The sequence below is a fragment of the Hippopotamus amphibius genome, chromosome 10, assembly GCF_030028045.1.
Source record: "Hippopotamus amphibius kiboko isolate mHipAmp2 chromosome 10, mHipAmp2.hap2, whole genome shotgun sequence".
NCBI classification, from domain to species: domain Eukaryota; kingdom Metazoa; phylum Chordata; class Mammalia; order Artiodactyla; family Hippopotamidae; genus Hippopotamus; species Hippopotamus amphibius.
Window position 1 is genome coordinate 71,083,027 of NC_080195.1, and position 21,822 is coordinate 71,104,848.

Consider the following 21,822-nt stretch of genomic DNA (forward strand, 5'->3'; position numbering starts at 1 on the left):
AGACAGATTCTTGGGCCCCACTCCCAGAGAGTCTGTAGGTCTGGATGGTGTTCCAGAATTTGAATTTCTGGTAACTTCCCAGAAGATGCTGCTGCTGCTGCTGCTGGGCCTCCCGTGGGCCACATTGTGAGTAGCAGTTACTTAGAGCCAAGGATGAACTCACCGCTCTTTTGTTACTGTGTTCCTTCTGTGTAATCAGCAGTGCATCATGTTTAGTCATAGGAGAACAAATATTTTGTGTTCCGGAAGCTGTACTTTATAGAAGCTCCTTCAGGGCTATGACCGTATACGTATTTGTATACCATCCATGTGTTATGATATGTGATTCTGTGAGGTGATATGGTAGAATTCAGTTTTGGGCAGACATAGCCCAAGATGTCCAGATACTTAAAATCAGAAAGAAATCATGATTAACAAAAACGTATAAAAAGTGAAAGTACTACCTTGAGAGCTGTTAAGATGTGGAAATTTAGAACAATATGATTTGGGTTTGGAAATAGTTGGTGCTTTAGCAAGAGTAAACCTATTATTATTGAATCAGTTTTTTATTTTTGTTTTTCTAGATCTAATTACTTGTTTAGACACTGCGTCCAGTTTTCTGGAACCTGAGTTCAGGTATGACCATATTTGCGACGTTTTCTCCTTAAATGTTACTCTTCATCTGCTTCATCCTCACATTTCAGATTAATGTACATGGTCTGACTCATAATCATAGTTCTAAGACATCAATAAATCAGAGCTTATTTAAAGCCATCGAGTTGCCATGTTTAAATTTTGCCTTACTTGTAGTGTTTGAATCTTCTCCACAATGGAAGTATAATTTGGATACTCTTTAAAAGTAGAACTAGTCAATCTTCAAAATCTGGCAAAACTCCTAATAAAGGTCACCCTTGTCTCTTGCTGGGACTAGGACTAACTTGTAATTGGCTTCCCATTTCTAACCTTTGCTAGCTTTTTTTCTGCCATTCACATTCTGCCAAGTTATTTTCTGAAATTTGTATTCAATCACTGTCCTGCTTTGAAATCTTCAGGAGCTATTTATTATGGCAAAATGCCATCCCTATTCCCTTAGCCTGGTTTTTAGGGTCCTTTATAAGTCTTTGGGCCGTTTTTCTAGCCTCATATGAACATACTCATGGTGAAACATCTCTGGATCATCTGTACTGCTCTGAGCTCTTAGAACTTTTGTCTGGAATCGCTGTTCTTCTCTGCTTAGCAAATTCATTCTCATCTTTGAAGACCCATCTCACTCACCCTCCCCCAGCTTGCTACTGCTCCCCAGAGAACCTTCATTTTGTCTTCAAGAGCGGCTCTTTCTGTGTGGGCTGGGTGGCTCTTCAGCCCTCGTAGGGGGTGGTGGTCAGCAGAGGTGACCCTGGCATCCATGTACGTCACACGGCCCTGCCAGAGGCTCAGCTGTCTTGGACCCTCCACTCTCCAGCTCTGTCGTCACCACCCAAGTGCAAGCTGCGATCCTCTCTGTCCTGAACTTCCTCACAGTTTCTGATCCTCCACTCACGGTGCTTACAGTCTCTTTTTCCAGGAGCCAGAATAGCTGTTTTTTTAAAAAAATAGGGAGCCGATTATATGTATGCACCATCAAAATCCTTTATGGACTTCCTCTTTTTACTTAGAAGTATACTCCAAGACTCCTCACCATAGCCCCCTGGCTTCTGCGTGATCTGATCCAGGTCCCGCGTTCCAGCTTCTCTCAGACTGACCTTACCTTTCTCACTGCACTCGACCTGCCCTGCTCACCCTCCGTTCCAGACGCACACGGGCCATCCTGCCTCTGGGACGGACACTGTTCCCTCTGGCTGGGGTGCACGTCCCTGCACGGTTCCAGCGACGGACAGTGGTTGTCTGCTGAGGCTTCACTTCCTCAGAGCCCCGTCCACTGCCCGAGGCAGCGCAGAGTCCTGCGTGTGAACATAACTCTGGAGCCCACTGGCCTCGACACAGCTTTGTGACCCGGGCACGCAGCTCATCAGTTTCCTCTTCTGTAAAATGAGGATAATAATCCCTACCACGTAGGGTTCTTATGAGGATGACCTGAAGTGCCTTAGAATGCTGCCTGGCATATAGTAAGGTTGCTGAATATTTGTAGCACTTTAAGTTAGATTTCTTCTGGTTATTTCATAGAGTGCCTTTTCTTTATCTCAGAATCATAATCTAATCTCATTAATCATAATCTAATTAATCATGATCTAATTAAAGTATCAGTTTAATGTCTTCTCCCACCACAGGAATGTAAACCCAGTGAAGACAGCACTATGTTTGTGTGGTTGACCTTTGTAAACCTGGTACCTAGCACAGCCCAGCACTTAACAGACAATAGACGTTCACGTAAATGTGTTGAGTGGGCAGGAGGATGAGTGAATGAGTAAATGAATGAATGCCAAACATTTTTTTAAATCAACTTAAATTTGATCAGTAGAGAGTTGGTGAAATAAATTACGATTCATCCACAAAGTCAGATATTATGTAGCTATTAAATATTTATGAATATCTCTTACAGTAGAAATATGTCTGCCATTCATTATAAGGTAAAATAATCAAAGCAGTATGTAGAATATGAGGTGATTTTTGGGTATATGTGGGTGAAGATATGTGTAGATGGATGGAAGAAAGTCTTGAGGACTTTTTAAAAGTGGTGGTTCTCTCAGGGTGGGGAGATTATGGTATTTACATTGAACTGAAAAATGGGTAAGTGACATTTTTTGGTCTTTTCCCCCAGGAAGTACAGCACTATATATACCCGTTAACTTGTTTTTGTTTCATAGCAAGTACTGTCCAGCTGGTTGTCTGCTTCCTTTTGCTGAGATCTCTGGGACAATCCCTCATGGGTATAGAGATGTAAGTTGGATATAGAGTTATGTTAAACTGATGGTAAAACTTCACTTTTTAAATTCCTTCATAGATAGATGTGTACTTATTGTATATCTTTATCTTGATTTTTATTTTCTAGGAATTACTTCTTTTTAGTAATATGTAACGTTTTCTTCTTCTGCTGCTAAAAGTCTGTTCTGTATTGTATCATCAATAATCTATCCCACATTTATTAAGAAAACTGCCCAGAATGAATTGGGAGATGGGGATACCAAATTGTACACTCTAAGTATATGCAGTTTATTGTATGTTAACTGTATCTCAATAAAAGTTCTTAAAAAAAAAAAAACCTGCCCAAATCAATTAATTTCCAGAAGTATGTGTCTTGTTTATGAATTATCAAAAGAAAATTTAAAACAAATCTTTTCTCTTTCCTTTCCAAAGTCCTCGCCATTGTGCATGGCTGGTGTGCATGCAGGCGTAGTGTCAAACATTTTGGGTGGCCAGATCAGTGTCGTAATTAGTAAAGGCATCCCGTACTATGAAAGTTCTTTGGCTAACAACGTAACGTCTGTGGTGTAAGTATATATGCTATTTACAATAAGCATGTTGCAGGGGTGGGATGGGGCGACTTAGACCTGAGCAGTATCAGTTGATGGTGTTCATAAAATAACATTTGTGTGCTTGCTGTCGGAGTGTATCGACAAGCACAGGCAAGGTAGTGCTATCCTGTCTTGTTCTCCATCAGAAAGATTGGTAGTCATTTGGAAGAGTGATTTGTTTCTTCTTTTGTAAGTGTTGAAAGATCCTGGAATGAGTCTGGAAGTTTATTGCCAAATCCTTACTTCATTTTAAAGATCAGAGGGATAACTAACTACTCTGTTCCTTATAGCTGTGTGGCCTAGGATGTATTAGGATAATTGAAATACTTTGAATATAAATCAGATTTTGACATAAATCAGAGATCGTATTATTATGAATCCCTCTCATCCCAAGAGAATATGTTAAGAAAGTATTTTCCTGGTATTTATGATCTACTGTTTTACAAAACATAGACTAGGCATCAAAAGCAGGAGAAGTTGAAACATAATACAAGTGATCTGTTCGTAAATCTTGCATCTCCGACGTGCTGGGTCCTGCAGACAATGCTGAGTGTAATTGAAACCAGCTTCTCTTCTGCTCCTAGGCTAGTTTCATTCAGAAGCCAAGAGCGTGATCCATACTCAGGACAGTATAAAGCAGGAGGCAGCAAACTTTTTCCGTAGAGAGCCAGCTAACAAATATTTTAGACTATGGGCTACGTCTGTCGCTTATTCTTTTTCGTTTTATTTACAACTTTTTAACCATGTAAAAACCATTCTAAGCTTTCTGGCCATACAAAACAGGCCGTGCATGGGCTCTCATTTGCCCATCCCTGCTATGGAACCAACTGCCTTTCCTTCCTCTGGTTTCTTCCGGATGATTTTATGCAGATCATCTCATTCCTTTCCACGGTTCTACCTTTAGAGAGAATTTTTTTTCATGAGTTCTCTCTTTCATACTTAAAAAAAAAAGGCCAGGTTGCATTCACTTGTAATAGTTTGAATGTTGTGCTAACGTCAAGAGTATACACTGATGATTTTGATGATTTTATCCCTCCAAGTTTCTTAGCGCCCTGTGACCTGCCATATGGTGAACTAATTGCTTGTCCCACCACTCCACTCTCCCAAGCACCTATTCTGTCAGTTACTTTGAAATCCAAATGCAGTGCTGCGTTGTAACACTGAAACTTGTTCTTAGATACATCCATTTCCTGTAACAAATGCAGTCTCTCTTATTAGTAGCCAGCATTTCTCCTGTTTGCCCCAGGAAACTTGAGCCTCTTTCTCTGAGAGGCTTTCATTATATATTCCCCAAAAGCAATTGCCACAGAAACATTTTAGGAATCAATTGATTTCATGGAAAAGAAATAAAATATGTACATATTAAAGGTTGCATAGACACATAATCACGTATGAAACTAGATCCTTATAGAAAAAATTGTTTATGCTGATTTCAGAAGTTGTTCTGCCTAATGAGAAATGAGACTTCTTTTTTGCTAAGAACAATATCAGTTGTCTAATATATAGCCGTAGACTATTCTTAGTAAAATAAAAACAAAAGAAAGTTTTGCTAAGACAAATACATGAGTGTCACCAAAAAAACCTTTCTTTCTTTCAGGGGACACTTATCTACAAGTCTTTTTACATTTAAGACAAGTGGTAAGCCTCTCATGGACTTTATAACTTATTATAGTTTGTATAATAGCCAGTATTTTTTGAACACTGTACGTCAGGCACTTTGTCAGTTGCTAAGTCAGTGGTTTTTTTGGTTTTGTTTGTTTGCTTGTTTGTTTTACGCTTTCTCATTTAGTTATCACAAATAACTCTGTGAGGTAATGGAATAAACTGGAGGTTTTATGTTAACAGGGAAATGATCCATGTAAGCATGGAAGTTTCTTTAGAAAAAGGGATTTTTGAATATGTCTGAAGTAATTAACTCAACAGAAAGTCCCTTTTTTCATTTAGGCACTGTTTTGGTGCTAGTGAAACAAAAATGAGCCGAATGAACAAAATTCTGCTTTCTTGGAGCTTAAGTGAGAGATTGACAATAAACAGCGGATAAGTAAATGAATTTATAATACACTGTTTATAAGATTAGAAAAGATTTAGAAAATGAGGCAAGGAAAGAGGACAGGCAGTGCAGGAGGGACTGGTTAGAAGTTTAAAGAGGGTTGGGGCAGGCCTTATGGAGAATGTGACATCTGAGCAAACACCTGGAGGAGGTAAAGGAGCAAGTTGCCCACTGGGGAGAGTATCCCAGGGAAAGGGTAATGTGTCGCCATTAAACTAGTGATTATTGCTGTGAATAAGTATGTCTGTACATTTTCTGATGAGACACAAAGATAAGGACCCAAGAAGCATTTGCCTACTTTTGAAATCCTCTAGTACAGTATATTGTCAGCATAGTATATGTTGATTAAAGGTACAATTCAGAGTTTCCAATGAGCAAGTGTTTATAGCTTTTTGAGTTTATATATGGAAACCAAATTACTTTCTTCTTTGTTTCAGGTTGCTATGGAACACTGGGCATGGAATCTGGCGTGATCGCTGATGCGCAAATAACCGCATCATCTGTGCTGGAATGGACGGACCACACAGGGCAAGAGAACAGCTGGAAACCCGAAAAGGCCAGGCTGAAAAAACCTGGACCTCCTTGGGCTGCTTTTGCCACTGATGAATATCAGTGGTTGCAAATAGATCTGAATAAGGAAAAGAAGATCACAGGTTAAGAGACATAATTTTCTAGACGATTTATAATACTGATTTCATTTGGAAACCTGGTGACATCTAAAAATTTCATAGAAAATTAGGTCACTGCAAATTTAATTATATGGTTTTAAGTTTAGTTTACTGGTGTTAATATGACCAAAGATGACTTTATAAAGCATGCCAAAGGAGAGGAGTTGGTATTTGATTCTTACTGGTTTTTCTTTTCATTGTAATAAGATTGTTTCAACGTAGTGTTTCAGTAAAGGAATCTTGAGATGTGAAATAACCATCTCCTACAGTCATTAAGAGAAATTTGTGTTCAAGGAGTCCATTTTAAGTGCTATAAATAATATTCCACATGTGCCAAGTATAAATTTAATTATTTAGAGCAACTTAACAAATGGTCAGAATAGTTGGTTAGGATTGGTTTAGCTAATTTTATTAAATATTTATTTTGCTTTAGTTCTAAAAATAATACCAGTAATCTTCTTTAATCTGTTCATTCCCAGGAAGTCATTCTTTCTCGGTAGGTGAACTATATTTTGCATGAATGCAAACTGCCAAAATACAAGAGTCCTTGGTTACGTGTGCCCATAATTCTTCTTGTCTCTATAAGGGAAGAAAGCCAAGGATTTAGTTACCATTAGGATGAAACCTTGCCCTTAGATATGGTCATGTGCCATAGACAAAAATGTTTGAACAGTACATTTTAGGTGTTAATGCTTCAGTGATGTACAGACTTCAAGGATCAGACTGTGAGCACAAATGAAAGGCCCTCTCCATCCCCAGGCATCGTAACCACTGGTTCCACCATGGTGGAGCACAAGTACTATGTGTCGGCCTACAGAATCCTGTACAGTGATGATGGGCAGAGGTGGACTGTGTACAGAGAGCCTGGTGTGGAGCAGGACAAGGTAAAATGATTACCAACGTATTTTTAAAGAACATTTAAAGAGGGGATGGGAGGTAGGCGGCCTTTGCCAAAAGCCACAGAAGCTCTTTCTGTGTGATATAAAAATTAAGTATCATTTGGTCTTACGCTGCCCTCTTCTGGTTATTTTAGGTAGTGTTTGTTATTGGCCTTACCCTTCTAACTATGGTTAGGAAATTCTCAGTGCTTCTAGGTCCCGTTTGATGATTGTAAGGGTAAATACTTTCCTGATTTTTTTTTTTCCCAGTACATTTTTAATTCAGTTGTTTAAATAATTTATTAAGAAATTATAAAAAGGAGCTTTAATTTTTTGTCTTTCAAAGGCTTTTCTTATCAATCTACAGAATGATGGAGAACCTAATTTGTTCCTAGATTTCTATTCTGTAGGCCAGTGGAGGGGTGCACAAGAGGCAAAGCAGCTAAAGGTAGAAGGGTATTAAATTATAGAATATTAGAGAAAGGTCATTTCAAGATCACCGTGCCAACTTTTAACATAGGAAATAACTATCTTTTTTCTACCTGAAGAATTTCCTTAACTTCTGCGGTAATTATGAACTATCGTTTTAGTTAGGAAAAAAATGACAGTGCTGGAATGTGCCAGAACAGGTGATAAGGGGTAGAGAGAGAGTAGCAGAGGTGGCTCTCAACTAGAGGTTTGTTACTTTCACCCAGGCTCCTGGCCTTTGATCCACCTAGCACAAGGGCTCCCTGTACCCCAGGAAGGTGGATGCCTCTCATCTAGAGTTGAAATTATGAGCACATTTTTCCCATGAAACCTCCCTGTGAGTTTTGTTTCAGTTTTATGATGCTATCAGTTCTCTGTCATATATATGATATGCTAATATATTTTCACTTGCCACTTTTCTCATCTCTCTATGCAAAAAAACTCTAGGAATTCCCTTTAATCTTTCATATGGATCCAAACTCTTCAGTTGTTATTCAAGGGCTTCTTTTCTCTCTTCTACTTGGTATTACATGGACTTCACCTTTGAGTCTCCACCCCGCGAAGCAGATAATGATATTCTCTCTATATCTAACTTACTGTATCTACTTTTACTTAATACCCTCAAACTTGATTGCTTTTTACTATTAGCACATCCGTATTTACTTGTATAATAATATTTGTTATACTTGTAGCATATAGTTAATTTTTTGAAATTATAAGTATTTTTCATGCTTATATTATAAAAAACATCTAGCAACATTGAATTATATTTATGAAAAACTTTTTTTGGTTTCCTTTTCGAAAGATAATTTCACTAGTTGTAGAAATCTAGGTTGACAGTTTTTTCTTTGAATAGTTTGTTTGCTGGTCCATTGTTTTCCAGTGTGCATTGTTTTCAGCAAGAGTTCTGCTCTTGTTCTTATCTTTGTTCCTCAGTATGTGATGCGTCTTTTTTTCCCTTGGCTACTTTTAAGTTTTTCTTTTTATCATTTATTTTAAGCAGTTTGATTATGATGTACTTTTGTGTGGTTGTCCTCATGTTTCTTCTGTGTGGACTTCTTTGAACTCCTTGGATATGTGGGTTATAATTTATATCAGACTTGGAAAATTACAGGCTATTTTTTTCTTGAATATTGTTGCCTCCTCAATTCTAACTGCATGGATGTTATGAATCTTAAAAGGTATCAGTTCACTGATGCTCTATTTATTTTTTTCCAATCTTTTTCTCTCTATGTTCTAGTTGTAAAATTTGTATTATTTTGTCTGTAAATTTACTAGTCTATTCCTCTTCAGTGTCTAATCTGCTGTTAATCCCACTCATGTATTTTATCTCCAACATTGTATTTTTCGCCTCTGATATTCAGTTTGGGGCCTTTAAAATTTCTTCCATCTCTCTCTTTAACATGCTCATGCTTTTCTTTACCTCTAAGAGACATGGAGTATATAATAACCCTTTTAATGCCCTCATCCACTAATTCTATATACTAATGTGTCATATCTAGGTCTTCTTATATGGTGTGATGTTATGGGTCCTATTTTACATGCCTGGCAATTGTTCATTCGTTACCAGTCATTGTGAACTTTATATTGTTTGGTGCTAGATTTCTTTTTTCTTTCTTTCTTTTTTTTTTTCTTTCTGTTACTCCTTTAAATATTTTTGAGCATTATTCTGGGATGCAGTTATGTTACTTGGAAATCAAGTAATCTTTTCAAGGCTTACATTTTAGCTTTGATAGGCAGGACCTGAGCAGCTTTAGGTCTCATTTTTCCCCACTACTGAGACAATATTTTTCTAAGCACTGAACCCAGTGTCCCATGTATATGAGGTTTCTCCGCTCTCTGTTGGCAACATAAACTGGCCCAGCCCTGTGTGGCCCTGAGAATTGTTCTACTGCTCTTTTCCATTGGTTCTTTTCCCACTCATAGGTAGTTTAGTTAAAGGTTTAAGGGGAAACCCTGACAGATCCTAGAAGTCTCTGTGTAATTCTTGCCTCTGCCACACTCTGCCCTGCAAATTCTAGCTGCCTTAATCTCCGCACCTCTGAGCTCTCCCTCAGTTCAGTGAGACTACCACAATCTCTCCAGGCAGCGTTGGGGCAATAGAAGGGCTCACCTCATTTGTTTTCCTCCACTCGGGGAGTGTTGCCCTATGCTGCCTGTTGTCCAGCCCCTGAAAACCATTGTTTCATATACTTTATCCAGTTTTTCAGATGTTTAAGGCAGAATGGTAAATCCAGTCCCTGTTAGTCTATCATGAGTAGAGGTGGAAGTCCTTACACTGAATTATGTGAAATAATAGTCTTTTGCCTCACTTACGTTTGTCCAACTGCTCTGTCACCTGCTCCGTCATCTGCTCCCAGCTCGGGTAATTGTGTATTCATTTTCATACCCTTTCTAAGCACTCACACATGCATGAGCACATACACAAAGACGGAGACTGCTTTTGGTTTTGCTTTCAGAAAATGGGACTGTATATACAAGTTTTCCCAATATATTGCTTTTTAATAGTATATGCCATTTCTGTCTTTGGTAATGGCCAATAAAATTTAAGTTCCTCGAGGGTGGAAACTTTGGCTTCCATTTCCATTTTAGCCTCGTGAACCTCCACGTTACACAGCGGTGGGGGTGGGGTGGGGAGGTTATAATAAATGCTCATATGTTACATATAAATTCCTTTTCACTTCGTTTTTATGGGATCCTTCTCCTTTAAGTTGTTTATAAAGATGAGGTGGCAATATAGAGTAAGATTTCAGGGATAGTTTTTATGTCCTAAGATGATGTTTAGTTATTGTTCCTGTTCCGCTAACGTGATAGACTGCAAGGAGTTGCCTTCATTTTATTTGAGAGTAATATTTGAGGAAATAATGGAAGTTTACTACTTCAGAGATTATTGTAACTTCAAACCTGTTTAAAAATGAAGGATATTAACATGTTTTAGAAGTTTATAATCTAATGCCATTTGAGTCAACCAGGAAGAAAATAGCTATAATATTTGGAAATAACTTGATTGAGGAGTTAAACATTTACTTGCTCTCACATTAACTGACAAAAAACCACTTGGATTTTAGAGAGGTCTTCAGAAACTACCTAGGTACTTTCGCCTGAAGGAACAAGGAGAGCTCTGTTTTGCTTAGTGGAGCCCTATGGTTAAGTCAGAAGACACAGATTCAAATCACTGCTCTAAATTGACTGGCTCTGCAGTCCACTTACATTCTGTAAGCTGCAGTGTTCTGGTTTCTGCCTGTTTTGTAGGCTTGTCATGAAGAACACCTGAGTTATTTATATGACGATGCTTTGTAAATAATTAAGAGCTGTTCTAGTGTGAGATACTATTATTATTTGCTTGAAATAGTTGAGGGAATGAAGTAGTCACTTGAAATTATATTTTTACCTAAGGATTTATTCATGTAATGCATTTATGGCTATGTAGTTATGATTATTAAATTTGGCAGTGAGCAGTGTCACTTTTCTGGTTCAAGTAGCAGCAGGAAACGAAAATGGGATGATACGGAAACTGTGTTTATATAGTTTCTCCAGTAGGTGGAGATATATATCCGTTATGTGTTTGTTAGTGTGTGTTCACTTTCAGTCTATTTATTGAGAGAAAAATTATGAAAAGTACACAGTGAAGCGTTTCCTGTAAGACCTCAAATGTTCAATTATGTTTTACTTTGAAAATAATGTATTTAAATAATTGGTGATTCCACAGAACTAGAGTTACTAATTTATTAACACAATATACTATGCACTGCAATTGAAACCTTCCAAAATTGCCATCAGAACTTTTGTTATGTTTAAGTCATCTTAAAATCATTTTTATATTCAGTATTTTCCTTTTATGAAATTTTTATGAAGAATGTGCTTCTTAATAGTTTTTCCAAATTATGATTAATTTATTTTCTTAAAATTAATGCTTATTGTCATACTTTGCAGAGCTCATTTAAGGCCCAAAGCAAAAACAAAAAACATGTTTCAGTGAAGCAGTTTAGTCCTGGCCTCTGTTGATGTAAAATACCAATTTTTTTGTTGTTTTTTTTTTAAGATATTTCAGGGAAACAAGGATTATCACCAGGATGTGCGGAATAACTTTTTGCCACCAATTATTGCACGTTTTGTTAGAGTGAATCCTACCCAATGGCAGCAGAAAATTGCCATGAAAATGGAACTGCTTGGATGTCAGTTTATTCCTAAAGGTAAAGCAACAGTATGTTTAAGGCATGTTGTTTTTTTACTGGATTCATTAAAAATGACTTTGCTATTCCCCAAGAAATAAATTAATAATAATGTGAGTGCTTATCCTCTAGTTATGGTATCTGAAAGGGATTTTTTAAAAGAAATAATTATCCCTATTAGCTGTCATATTAGGTATCAAACTGGTTTCCAAAATTACAGGTCGAAGAAGAAAGAGGGCATCACTAATGAGATAATGCAGTGAGATTGCTTTCCAAATGTAGTCTCAACCTTAATAATTTTTAATTAGGTCTCATGTAGTAGAATATTTGTGTTATATAAGCACTGATGATTGTAACAGTCACCTTAGCCTAAATGCCTTTTACTTTGAATAAAAGTGGGAATAACTTCCTTCAAAATTACACATAACGTTTTAATACTTTGTTTATTGTTGTATCCCCCAAAACTACCATAGTGCCTGGCACATAGTGGGCCCTCCATAAACATTTATGAAATGGATTGAATGAGTAGTATATCATATTGTGACAGCATCTTTATAGCTTTACCGTTCAGCATCATCTGACTCCTTGTTATCCTCCTTCCTGAGAAGATTCTTTTTGGACAATTTAATTATTTAAAAACTCAGAAATCCCAGTATATTTGTGCATTTAATGCAGAATATATTTATCCTTCTCATATATTTCTCTCTGAGATTTAAAATTACTGTGCAGAATTAGGTACTCTGGGAAATGTTAAAGACATCTAAAATTACTATTTTTAACTATGATTTTTGTAAGCAAAATGTATACACTTTTCTAAACCATTTTTCAAGGTCGTCCTCCAAAACTTACTCAACCTCCACCTCCTCGGAGCAGCAGTGACCTCAAAAACACTACAGCCCCTCCAAAAATAGCCAAAGGTATGCCTACTTTAAATGTGAGAATCTGATATGCCCTGGATTTGTGGTATAATTTTCCATAAATATATTAAAAGCATTATAAAGTAACTATTTTAATCAAGTTGGTATAGATAAAAGAATGAAAAGTTTTTTAAATTTTTCAAGGTCGTGCCCCCAAATTTACTCAACCACTACAGCCTCGAAGTAGCAATGAATTTCCTGCATACACAGAGCAAACAACTGCCACTCCTGAAATCAAAAATACTACAGTAACTCCAAATGTAACCAAAGGTATGCAAACCTGAAAATTAATACCTGTTCATAGTAGTGAGTTTTTTGTTTTTAACTTAAATTTTCAGAAACATTTCCAGCTTTTAAACCCTCAGGATTTTTTCCCCTGTTTCTTAAGTATAGTGAAAAATTTGATTTCACACCTTATAGAAAAAACTGGCTGCATTGGCCTCTGTTTTTTAAATGTTTACAGTTACTTTTTCACATTATAAATATTGTTTTCCAGTTTACTTTCAAACTTTATTTTTAATTATTATTATATAAGGGTTTATTATTATTATATGAGATGTTAACATGTATAAAACTTAGTAGGTTTTTTTTATTTTACTAGTTGAAAACAAAAGTTGAATTCAGGAACAAAAAACATCAGTGCCATAGAGAAATTAATTTCAGTGTCATCAGATAAAAAGGCACACTAATTTTCAGGACAGTGCAGAGAAGAGAAAGCCATTCAGAGTAACTTGTGCCATGTAGAACTTTAATCATTCTCATTTTCTGAAAATTTGCCTGGATTCAGATAATTTTCTATGACTTTCAACACGTCAGTTTCCTTCCCATCTTCTAAAGTATTCTCAAAGAGACCAGTTTCTTTCTCATGACTGAAAAACAAAAAAACTCACAACCTAAAAGTTGAGAATTATGTTTTATTCAGGTTCTTACTGAGGACTGTAGCCCAGGATAGAGCCTCTCAGATAGTTCTGAGAAACTATTCCAAAGAGATAAGGGAAGAGCTAGGATATATAGGAGTTTTTGCTGGGAAAAAAAAATGTCGTCAAACATCAGAAGATGACTGCGAATCACAAAAACCAGACATCTCAAAGATTTTAGTGCTTTTCTATGTGTGGGAAGCTGCAAGAGTCTGAGCTCATTGAAATTATTCATTGATACATCTTCATTGTTTAGAGCCAGTATTCTGTTTTTCTCCATCCTGAATTCCCCGCAGGGTACATGGTCATGGGGTGGGGGTAGTGGCCAAGGACTTGATGACAACACTCTTTGATGACCGAAATGGCAGGCAGTGTTTATTTTGTCCATTCTAGAGAGAAGCAGGAGTTGACAGAGACAGGAAATTTCAGCATCCCACAGAGAGCTTCTTATCAGTTTACAGAAAGAATGCGTTTGAGTGGAATCCCAGACCACGTGCCCGGATGGAAGAACAGTCACTTAAAAGTGTTGTTCATTGTAAAATCTGATTATAGGATTTTAAAATCTTAGGGCTAAAAGTATTCTTAAAGCATTTTCTTCCAGAACTAGGATCCCAGTAATCTTTAAAAGAATAACAAAGAACATACAGGTCTTTTTGATTGAAGACCTCCTATCTTCTTTTCTTTGGAATAGTATAGTGTATAGACTTTTTTTTTTCACCTAAGCATATATTTTAATGCTTCCGATTAAGTCAAACTATATCCATCTGAACCTGACTATTCTCTCTACAATTTCAGAAATTTTAAGGATAAAGCACATTTACTTTTCTAATTTCTTTTTTTTTAAATTAATTTATTTTATTGGCTGTGTTGGGTCCTTTTTGCTGTGCACAGGCTTTCTCTAGTTGTGGTGAGTGGGGGCTACTCTTCGTTGTGGGGCACGGGCTCTAGGCGCGTGGGCTTCAGTAGTTGCAGCACGTGGGCTCAATAGTTGTGGCTCACGGGCTCTAAATCTCCGGCTCAGTAGTTGTGGCGCACAGGCTTAGTTGCTCACAGCATGTGGGATCTTCCTGGAGCAGGGCTCGAACCCGTGTCCCTTGCATTGGCAGGCGGATTCTTAACCACTGCGCCACCTAGGAAGCCCGCTTTTCTAATTTCTTAGTCCTTTCTATCCTGAGTCACGATTTCTGTTTTATGCACTTCTCCTTTCTCCATTTTTACATCCAGCCTGAGACTGATGCTGGTGAAAATCATGATGTCGTGATCAGATCTGTGCCACTGTAATGTCCAGGTCCTCCCTCAGTACCAGCTAGTGGTCTTTCTGTTTCCCTGCTTATCTCTTCTGTTCTCAACAGTAGCTGTTGAAACATTCTCTGTATTTTTCAAACCCTTGACCCAGAGATCCTCACTCACTCTCAGTTACATCTTCAGCTTCACAAAGTGGGAGCCATGCGAAGGGCACTTCCTTTTTGTGGAGCCTGCGTACTTACCTAATTCCCATCTATCCAGCTTCTCAGGAGGCCTGGTGTCATTGATTATCCTCTTCCTCCCTGTATCTTCAGCCTCTTTCTCTCTTTGGGTAAATAAGATGCAGGTCTGGTGCTTAGCACCTAGTAAATGTCAGCAGTTGTTTCTCTTATCACCCTCATGGCCAGGAGAAGGTTGAGGGGTGGAGGAAGAAACCAGCATCCTAGATGACCTTAAGCAGACCATTTTCTGCCCAGGATTCCTTATCTGTGGAGTGAGATGAGGGGATTAAGTGATCTCTAAGTCCCTGCAGGCTCCAGCATTGTGTTGGTTTCTGCCTTGTTCATACACACATTTAGTTTCTATACTTAATACTGTATTATTATCTTCCCACATCTATAAATATTTTGCCATCACTTCCAATTGCTGGGTAATATTTTATTACGAGGATACTATGATTTACTTATTCCCTTTCATTGTTGGGCATTTGGATTATTCCCAGTTTTCCACTCTTCTGCAGGTACAGAAGCAAACATCTTTAAAGATACATCTTTGAAAGCCATCTTAATTTTTTCCTAAGAATAAAGTCTACATAGAGAATTGCCAAGTCATAGATTTTTATAGATATTGTCCCAAAATACCAATCAAAAAGATACTTTCAGTTTACAGTCCCATCAGAATCCCTGTTTCCTGATACCGTCTTCAACAATTAGTTGTTCTTTTAAATATTTCCAGTTTGATAAGCAAAATAGCCTCTTATTCTTGTTTGAGCTTCTGCTTCTCTGATTACTAGTGAGGCGAACATGTTTAATGGTCACTTGTGCTCTTTCATCTCTGCTGATTTTTCTGTTTATTTGTTACCTGTAAATTCTGTAATAGATTAACTATATTAACCTTTTATCTCATATGCAGAAAATACATTTCCGCAGTTTATAATTTGTCTTGGTAAGTTAAAAACATAACAAAAGTGGAGCACATAATGTGATGAACTTCCATGTATCCATGAAAGCCTCTGCAGTTATCACTCATGGCCACTCTCATTGCATAAATTATGTTTATGGTAATTTTTTGAGATAGAAAAGCTTTGAATGATGATGTGGTTAATCTTTACTCTTCTCTTTAATGATTTCTGCCTTTGGTATTAATGTGCGTTTTTGTTTGTTTGTGTTTGTTTCTCAGATGTAGCCTTGGCCGCGGTCCTTGTGCCTGTGCTGGTCATGGCCATCACCACTCTCATTCTCATACTAGTGTGTGCTTGGCATTGGAGAAACAGGTTAGTACGAAAGTAGTTCACCTGACTGGTCCTACAGGGGATGTTTCCAGATGTGTCACAGAAACTAAATATAGAAGGTGAAGCTTTTTGAGAAGGACAGTTAAGATAGCCATTAAAATAAAAACATACACATTTCTCCTAAGAAATGAGTAAGTTCAGTTCCATGATCAGTTACTAAGTACCTTTATTATATCAAATATTGTGTTACACACTGGGTTACACATATTAGTAAGACATAACAGATACTTAGCAACATTTACTGAAAGAATGAGACGCAGTTCTTATCTCCAGGTTGTCTAGCAGGGTTGACCACTGTACTTTGGCTTGATGGTTATGTATGAGGTGCTGGGGAACACAGATGCAAGAACCATGAGAGTTACCTGAAACCTTTCTTCCAGAAAAGTAATCCTCAAATCTGGCATGTTTTGCTTTAAAGGAGGAGTTGGATTTGGCTAGACAGAGGAGGAGAGAATGGCCCAGACTGAGGGGATGGCTTGGGGGAAGGCACAGAGATGTGAAATGCAGGCAGAATAGTGAGTCATCCACGGTGCTTGGCCTGGAGGAACACTGGGACACCTGTAGAAGTGTAGCTTGGGCCTGGACCAGGAAGGGCTTCCTGTAGATGGGGCGATCATTGAGTAGTTTTCAGCGGATGGGTGGTATTATCAAGTGATAGTAGGAAAATGGTGGCAGGAGTTTGGGAGGGTGGATTGAAGAGAAGAGAGACTAGAAGAGGCAGAGAGATGAGTTAGAAAACTACTAAGGCCACGCAGGAACAGAATACAGCAATTCTAGGAAAGGGAGAGACGTGGAGGGGAGAGGTTTCCCAGTGGCATCCGTGGGGGGCTTGACTGGCTACTTGCTAAGGAAGGGGGAAGATCTAGGGTGCTCTCAGGTTTCTGGCTTTTGTAGTTAGACTGGTAGAGATGACAGAACAGCAGGGACAGGTCTGGTGACTGACACTTTTGGAGGGACCTCATTTGTTTAGCCATTCAACAAATATTTGAGCTCCTACTCCCTGGCAAGTATTGAGCCGTGTTCTGGGAGTCCAGTGGTGAGCCCCAAAGTCTTTGGAACAGGAGAGGATCCATTGCAGAAAACCTTCCACCATGGATCCGGTTTGTTGCAGGGACCAGCAATAAGGGCAGATAGGAATCACAGGATTGGAGATAAAACAGTGGCCAATATTCAGTTCACAAGTCCCTCAGCTTACTACCCATAATTAGCACACAACATAGGTTAGGCAAAGTAGGGAGAGGGGGGTGATGAGCCACTCCAAGGAGAAGGCTGGAAGGAGGCATCTCAGCGCCAGCAGCCGTCTCTGGTCCACCTGCAGGTCTCGTGACAAGCGAGAGTGGGACGTTGCCCTGGCTCCGGCAGGGCCTCAAGCAGTGTCCATCCGGAACAGCTCTCAGCAGCTCAGAATCGGGGCCTCCAGCCAAGAGCCTTCAGGTCACTCGGCTCAGTGACTGTTACCCTAGGGGAGGAATCTTGACCCCTTCCGTTGCTGTCTGTTCCCTTGCCGCACACGGCCCATGAAACGTCTTTCCTAAAGTCATACGCTCCGTTTCTCACTCTTAAGATATTGGCAGTCCTACAGCAGACGTTTCACAACGACTCAGGGAAGTTCGCATTGGCCCCTAGGACTCTATTTTGACCTACGTAACATATCTTCCGTAGCTTAAATGCTCTACGTTCCACACAAGATGAGTAGGAATCGTAACACAAAAGAAAGCACGCCATAACAGAACCGACCACAGTGTGTTCCACGGAAGGGAGGAAGCTGGGGGAGTGCGTGGGTCCCGGATTCCTGGCGCTGGGGGGTGTCTGCGCAGAACTCACCACTTAGCATGAAGGCAGGAGGGGCGCGAGCAGGGGACAGGGCTCCAGGAGAGTCCAGAAAGGGGCGTTCACCAGGCTTCAGGGAGCCGGACAGCAACAGCAGTAGTGATGAGAACAGCAGCAGTGGTGAGTATTTATGGAAAATAGAATGAAATGCTGATTTTATGCATTATTCTAAATGCCTTACCTGTTTTAACTCATGTAATCCTCCAAGCAACCTGTGAAACAGGTATTGTTACAAATCCCATTTTACAGAAGAGGAGAGTGAGACTGAGAGAGCGTAACTTGTTCGAGGTCACCTGGTCAGCACGTGGCAGGGTGGGGATTTGGTCCAGGCTTCAGAGCCCGAGCCCTTAACCACTGCTGCCTCTGATCAATCAGCCGATCAAGTCGAATCCTCTGTGGTTAAAGCCCCAGGGTGTGGGGGTGAGGAATGGGGAGTAGAGCTGTTGAGAGGCAGGAGCTAGTCCTGAGATCAGTTCGAGATGGCGTTTAAAGGGCTTTCTGGACAGTCAGACTCCCGAGAGGCAGATGGAACACGAACCTGTTCGGGACAAAAGGTCTGAGCTACAGAACTGAGGTTACTTCTAAGAAGGTCGTGAATGAAATTGCTGATGACAAGGAGTGAAGAGGAAGTGCCATTAAGGGGCTTATGGAAAATAGCCAGGAGAAAAGTAATAATAAAAACAGCTGCAACTTACTGAGTCCCTAACCCATGCTGGGCACTGTTCTAAGTACTTTACATGTAATGAATAAATAACCTGAAGCTTTGTCACTTGAGATCAAGAATATGAAATCCTTTATAGTGCAACCCTTGGACAGCTTCAGCACCTACCATCTCATTCACAAATTTTACACTACACCTTTTAAATACAGCCACACTTTAAAATGAGGGAGTTTTTAGTATCGATAATAAAAAAGTCTTACAGTGGAGAAGAGTGTTTCAAAGCAGGAAGAGCACATGGCTTGGACTCTTTGAGAAAGCCCCATTTGTGATCTTGAGCAAATCACATGACCCTCTTGTCCTCGTTTATAACACTAGAACAACAGTTCTGTTTAGCTTGCAGAGAACTATTTTAATTAGATTTACATCAGAAAATGTCCTTTTGTGTATTGGATTTTTTGCTTTGTAAATGGCGCTTGGTAGATAGCAATTAGAATTTAGCAATTCTAAATGTCACTAAATGTCAGGGAGGGTCGGAAGTTTCTCCAGGGAGGATATTTTGGAATTCTGAGGAGCAGGCTGGGAAGAACCTTCTTTGTTGGCCCCTTCTTGGGCAGGGTGGAGGAATCCGGTCTATGCAATAAAGGGTGTGTGACACTTTAAACTTCTCAGGGGCAAAGGACTGTAGGAAAAAAACTGGGGGAAAACCAATACAGAAGAAAATGTGGGGGTTTTGTTGTTTTTATTGTCCTGTGAACTTTGTGCATTGACTGATTTGTGAAATTTTTATTTGAAACCAAAACCTAACATGACATCCCCGTAATATTCTACACATTGGGGTTGAGTCTTTGATTTGATTCAGCCTTTTTATCTACAGACTTGGTGTTTTTTTTTAATCCCTTTATCCATTTTGAGTGGGAAGTAGTTTGGTAACAAAATAACTCTCTCAGGAGATAGTTGTTTAATATTTATTTAGAGTCCAGAATTCGTGAGCCTTAGCATTGGCAACTTTGAAAGTCAAATGAAAAAGAGGTCTCCCCCAGGTAGATCAGCAAGTAGAAATGTGTGCTCTTGACTAATTATTAACTCTGGTGTTTCTCCTGCAGTTTCACAGCTTTCTTACTAGTGAATTCACTCTATTTGCTAACTTTTTTTTTTTTTCTGTATTTTTCCAGAAAGAAAAAAACTGAAGGCACCTATGACTTACCTTACTGGGACCGGGCAGGTAATTTGTGACTTTATTATATCTCTTTCCATCAGAGGGAGGCCCCTGCCCTCCAGGTGGCAGCAGTGAAAGAGGAAAGCCATTTTCAGGCCCACGTAAACGCCTCAGCACTGTTACAAAAATGGCATTCCTCTTCTGTTCTGGCCATTTTTACTTTTCTATAAAATCTCTTCTAGTCTATAAGTAATGAGATGGAAAGTAAGAATTTCTCAAAACACAGGCGCTGTTCTTTCCCTTCTGGAGAAATCGTCTGGTTTTTCTGTCCCATGTTTATATCTGTCTTGATGAGACCAGCTTTCTGTGTGGTATATAGGTAAGGAGCAGAGGATTGCAGTCCCGGTGACACAGTGTGTGTGGGTGTGTGTCTTTGTGTGTCACTCTGCTGTGGACATTTACCATAGCGGAGTTCAGCAGTTTACGAGTCAGTGAAGTCTGTCATCTCTGCCGTGAGCTGTCATCTTCCTAATTCCTACTCTGTGCAGCAGGTGGCAGGTTGCTCAGGTGAAACCAGGGGCCTTCTGCGGGTCTCCTGCTTCCCAGTCTCACTACTGGAGTGACTGTTAGGAGCCAAAAGAGTTCACTGTGACTAGGGTAGAAAAGAGCCGTCATGAGGGCAGATCTTGGGCTGCTACCTCCCCCCACCACCACCCCCCCCCACAGGGTTGATCTTAGAAGGAATTTTTTGTATTAAACTTTTGAAAACTTATTAAAAACCACTGCTATAACAAACTACATCTGGCTGCACCGTAATAGCAGTGATTTGCTTCAATATATGCTTTTGATAGAGATTTCTACCATGTTCTGCTTTGCACTGAATAGTCTTACCAAAGCAAAAAATAAGTTTGAACAACTTAAAGAGCTAGAAAAAGAACAGACTAAACCAAAAGCTGCTGGGAAGAAGGAAATAATAAAGATTATAGAAAAATAAAAAACAGAATAGGAAAAAACAGAAAACAGCCAGTGTTGGCAAGGATGTGGAGAAATTGAAACCCTTGTGCATTGTTGGTGGGAATATAAAATGGTAGTTTCTGTGGAAATTAGGATTTGTCAGTTCCTCAAAAACTTAAAGATAGAATTACCGTATGATCCAGCAATTCCACTTCTAGATATATACGCAAAAGAATTGAGAGCAGAATCTTGAAAAGGTATTTTTACATCCATGTTCATAGCAGCATTATTCAAAATAGTTAAAACATGGAAGAAACAAACCCAAGTGTCCATCTACTAATAAATGGATAAGCAAAATGTGGTATATGCATAAAATGGAATATTAACCCTTAAAAAGAAAGGAAATTCTGCAATATATACTACAATGTGGGTGAACCTTGATTATGCCAAGTGAAATAAGCCAGTCACAGAAAGAAAAATACCATGTGATTCCCATTCATACAAGGTACTAAAGAGTACTCGAAATTATAAAGACAGAAAGTGGAGTGGTGGTTGCCAGGGGCTGAGGGGAAGACAGAATCAGGAATTACTGTTTGCTAGGTATGGAATTTCAGTTTCACAAGACAAAGAAAGTTACGGCGACAGTGACGAGGGTTGCACAACAGGGTGAGTGTATTTAATATCACCGAAAGATTTAATTAAAAACGGTTAAGGGAGTTCCCTGGTGGTCTAGTGGTTAGGATTCTGGGCTTTCACTACTACCATGGCCTGGGTTCAGTCCCTGGTTGGGGAACTGAGATCCCACAAGCCATGTGGCACGGCTGGGGAAAAAAAAAAGGTTAAGATAGGAAGTTTATTTATTATGTGTATTTTACCACACTTAAAAAAAAAAGGCTTGAACATAAAGGCTAGTTTGTATAGATATTTGTTATAGAAATGGCTCGAATGCAACAGGATTTCTCCCT

General features: G+C 39.0%; 1 protein-coding gene across 2 annotated transcripts in view; it reads left to right on the forward strand.

The window, feature by feature from the left end:
- The window catches only part of DCBLD2 (discoidin, CUB and LCCL domain containing 2), an 88,811-nt gene that overhangs the window by 62,258 nt on the left and 4,731 nt on the right, over positions 1 to 21,822 (forward strand). For both annotated transcript variants that reach the window (XM_057696246.1, XM_057696247.1), the window contains exons 4-14: positions 564 to 615; positions 2,784 to 2,856; positions 3,274 to 3,407; positions 5,029 to 5,069; positions 5,919 to 6,134; positions 6,909 to 7,033; positions 11,538 to 11,688; positions 12,498 to 12,584; positions 12,729 to 12,854; positions 16,145 to 16,238; positions 19,920 to 19,969. In XM_057696246.1, the coding sequence (XP_057552229.1) occupies positions 564 to 615; positions 2,784 to 2,856; positions 3,274 to 3,407; positions 5,029 to 5,069; positions 5,919 to 6,134; positions 6,909 to 7,033; positions 11,538 to 11,688; positions 12,498 to 12,584; positions 12,729 to 12,854; positions 16,145 to 16,238; positions 19,920 to 19,969 (1,149 nt within the window). The remainder of the gene's footprint in view (positions 1 to 563; positions 616 to 2,783; positions 2,857 to 3,273; positions 3,408 to 5,028; positions 5,070 to 5,918; positions 6,135 to 6,908; positions 7,034 to 11,537; positions 11,689 to 12,497; positions 12,585 to 12,728; positions 12,855 to 16,144; positions 16,239 to 19,919; positions 19,970 to 21,822) is intronic.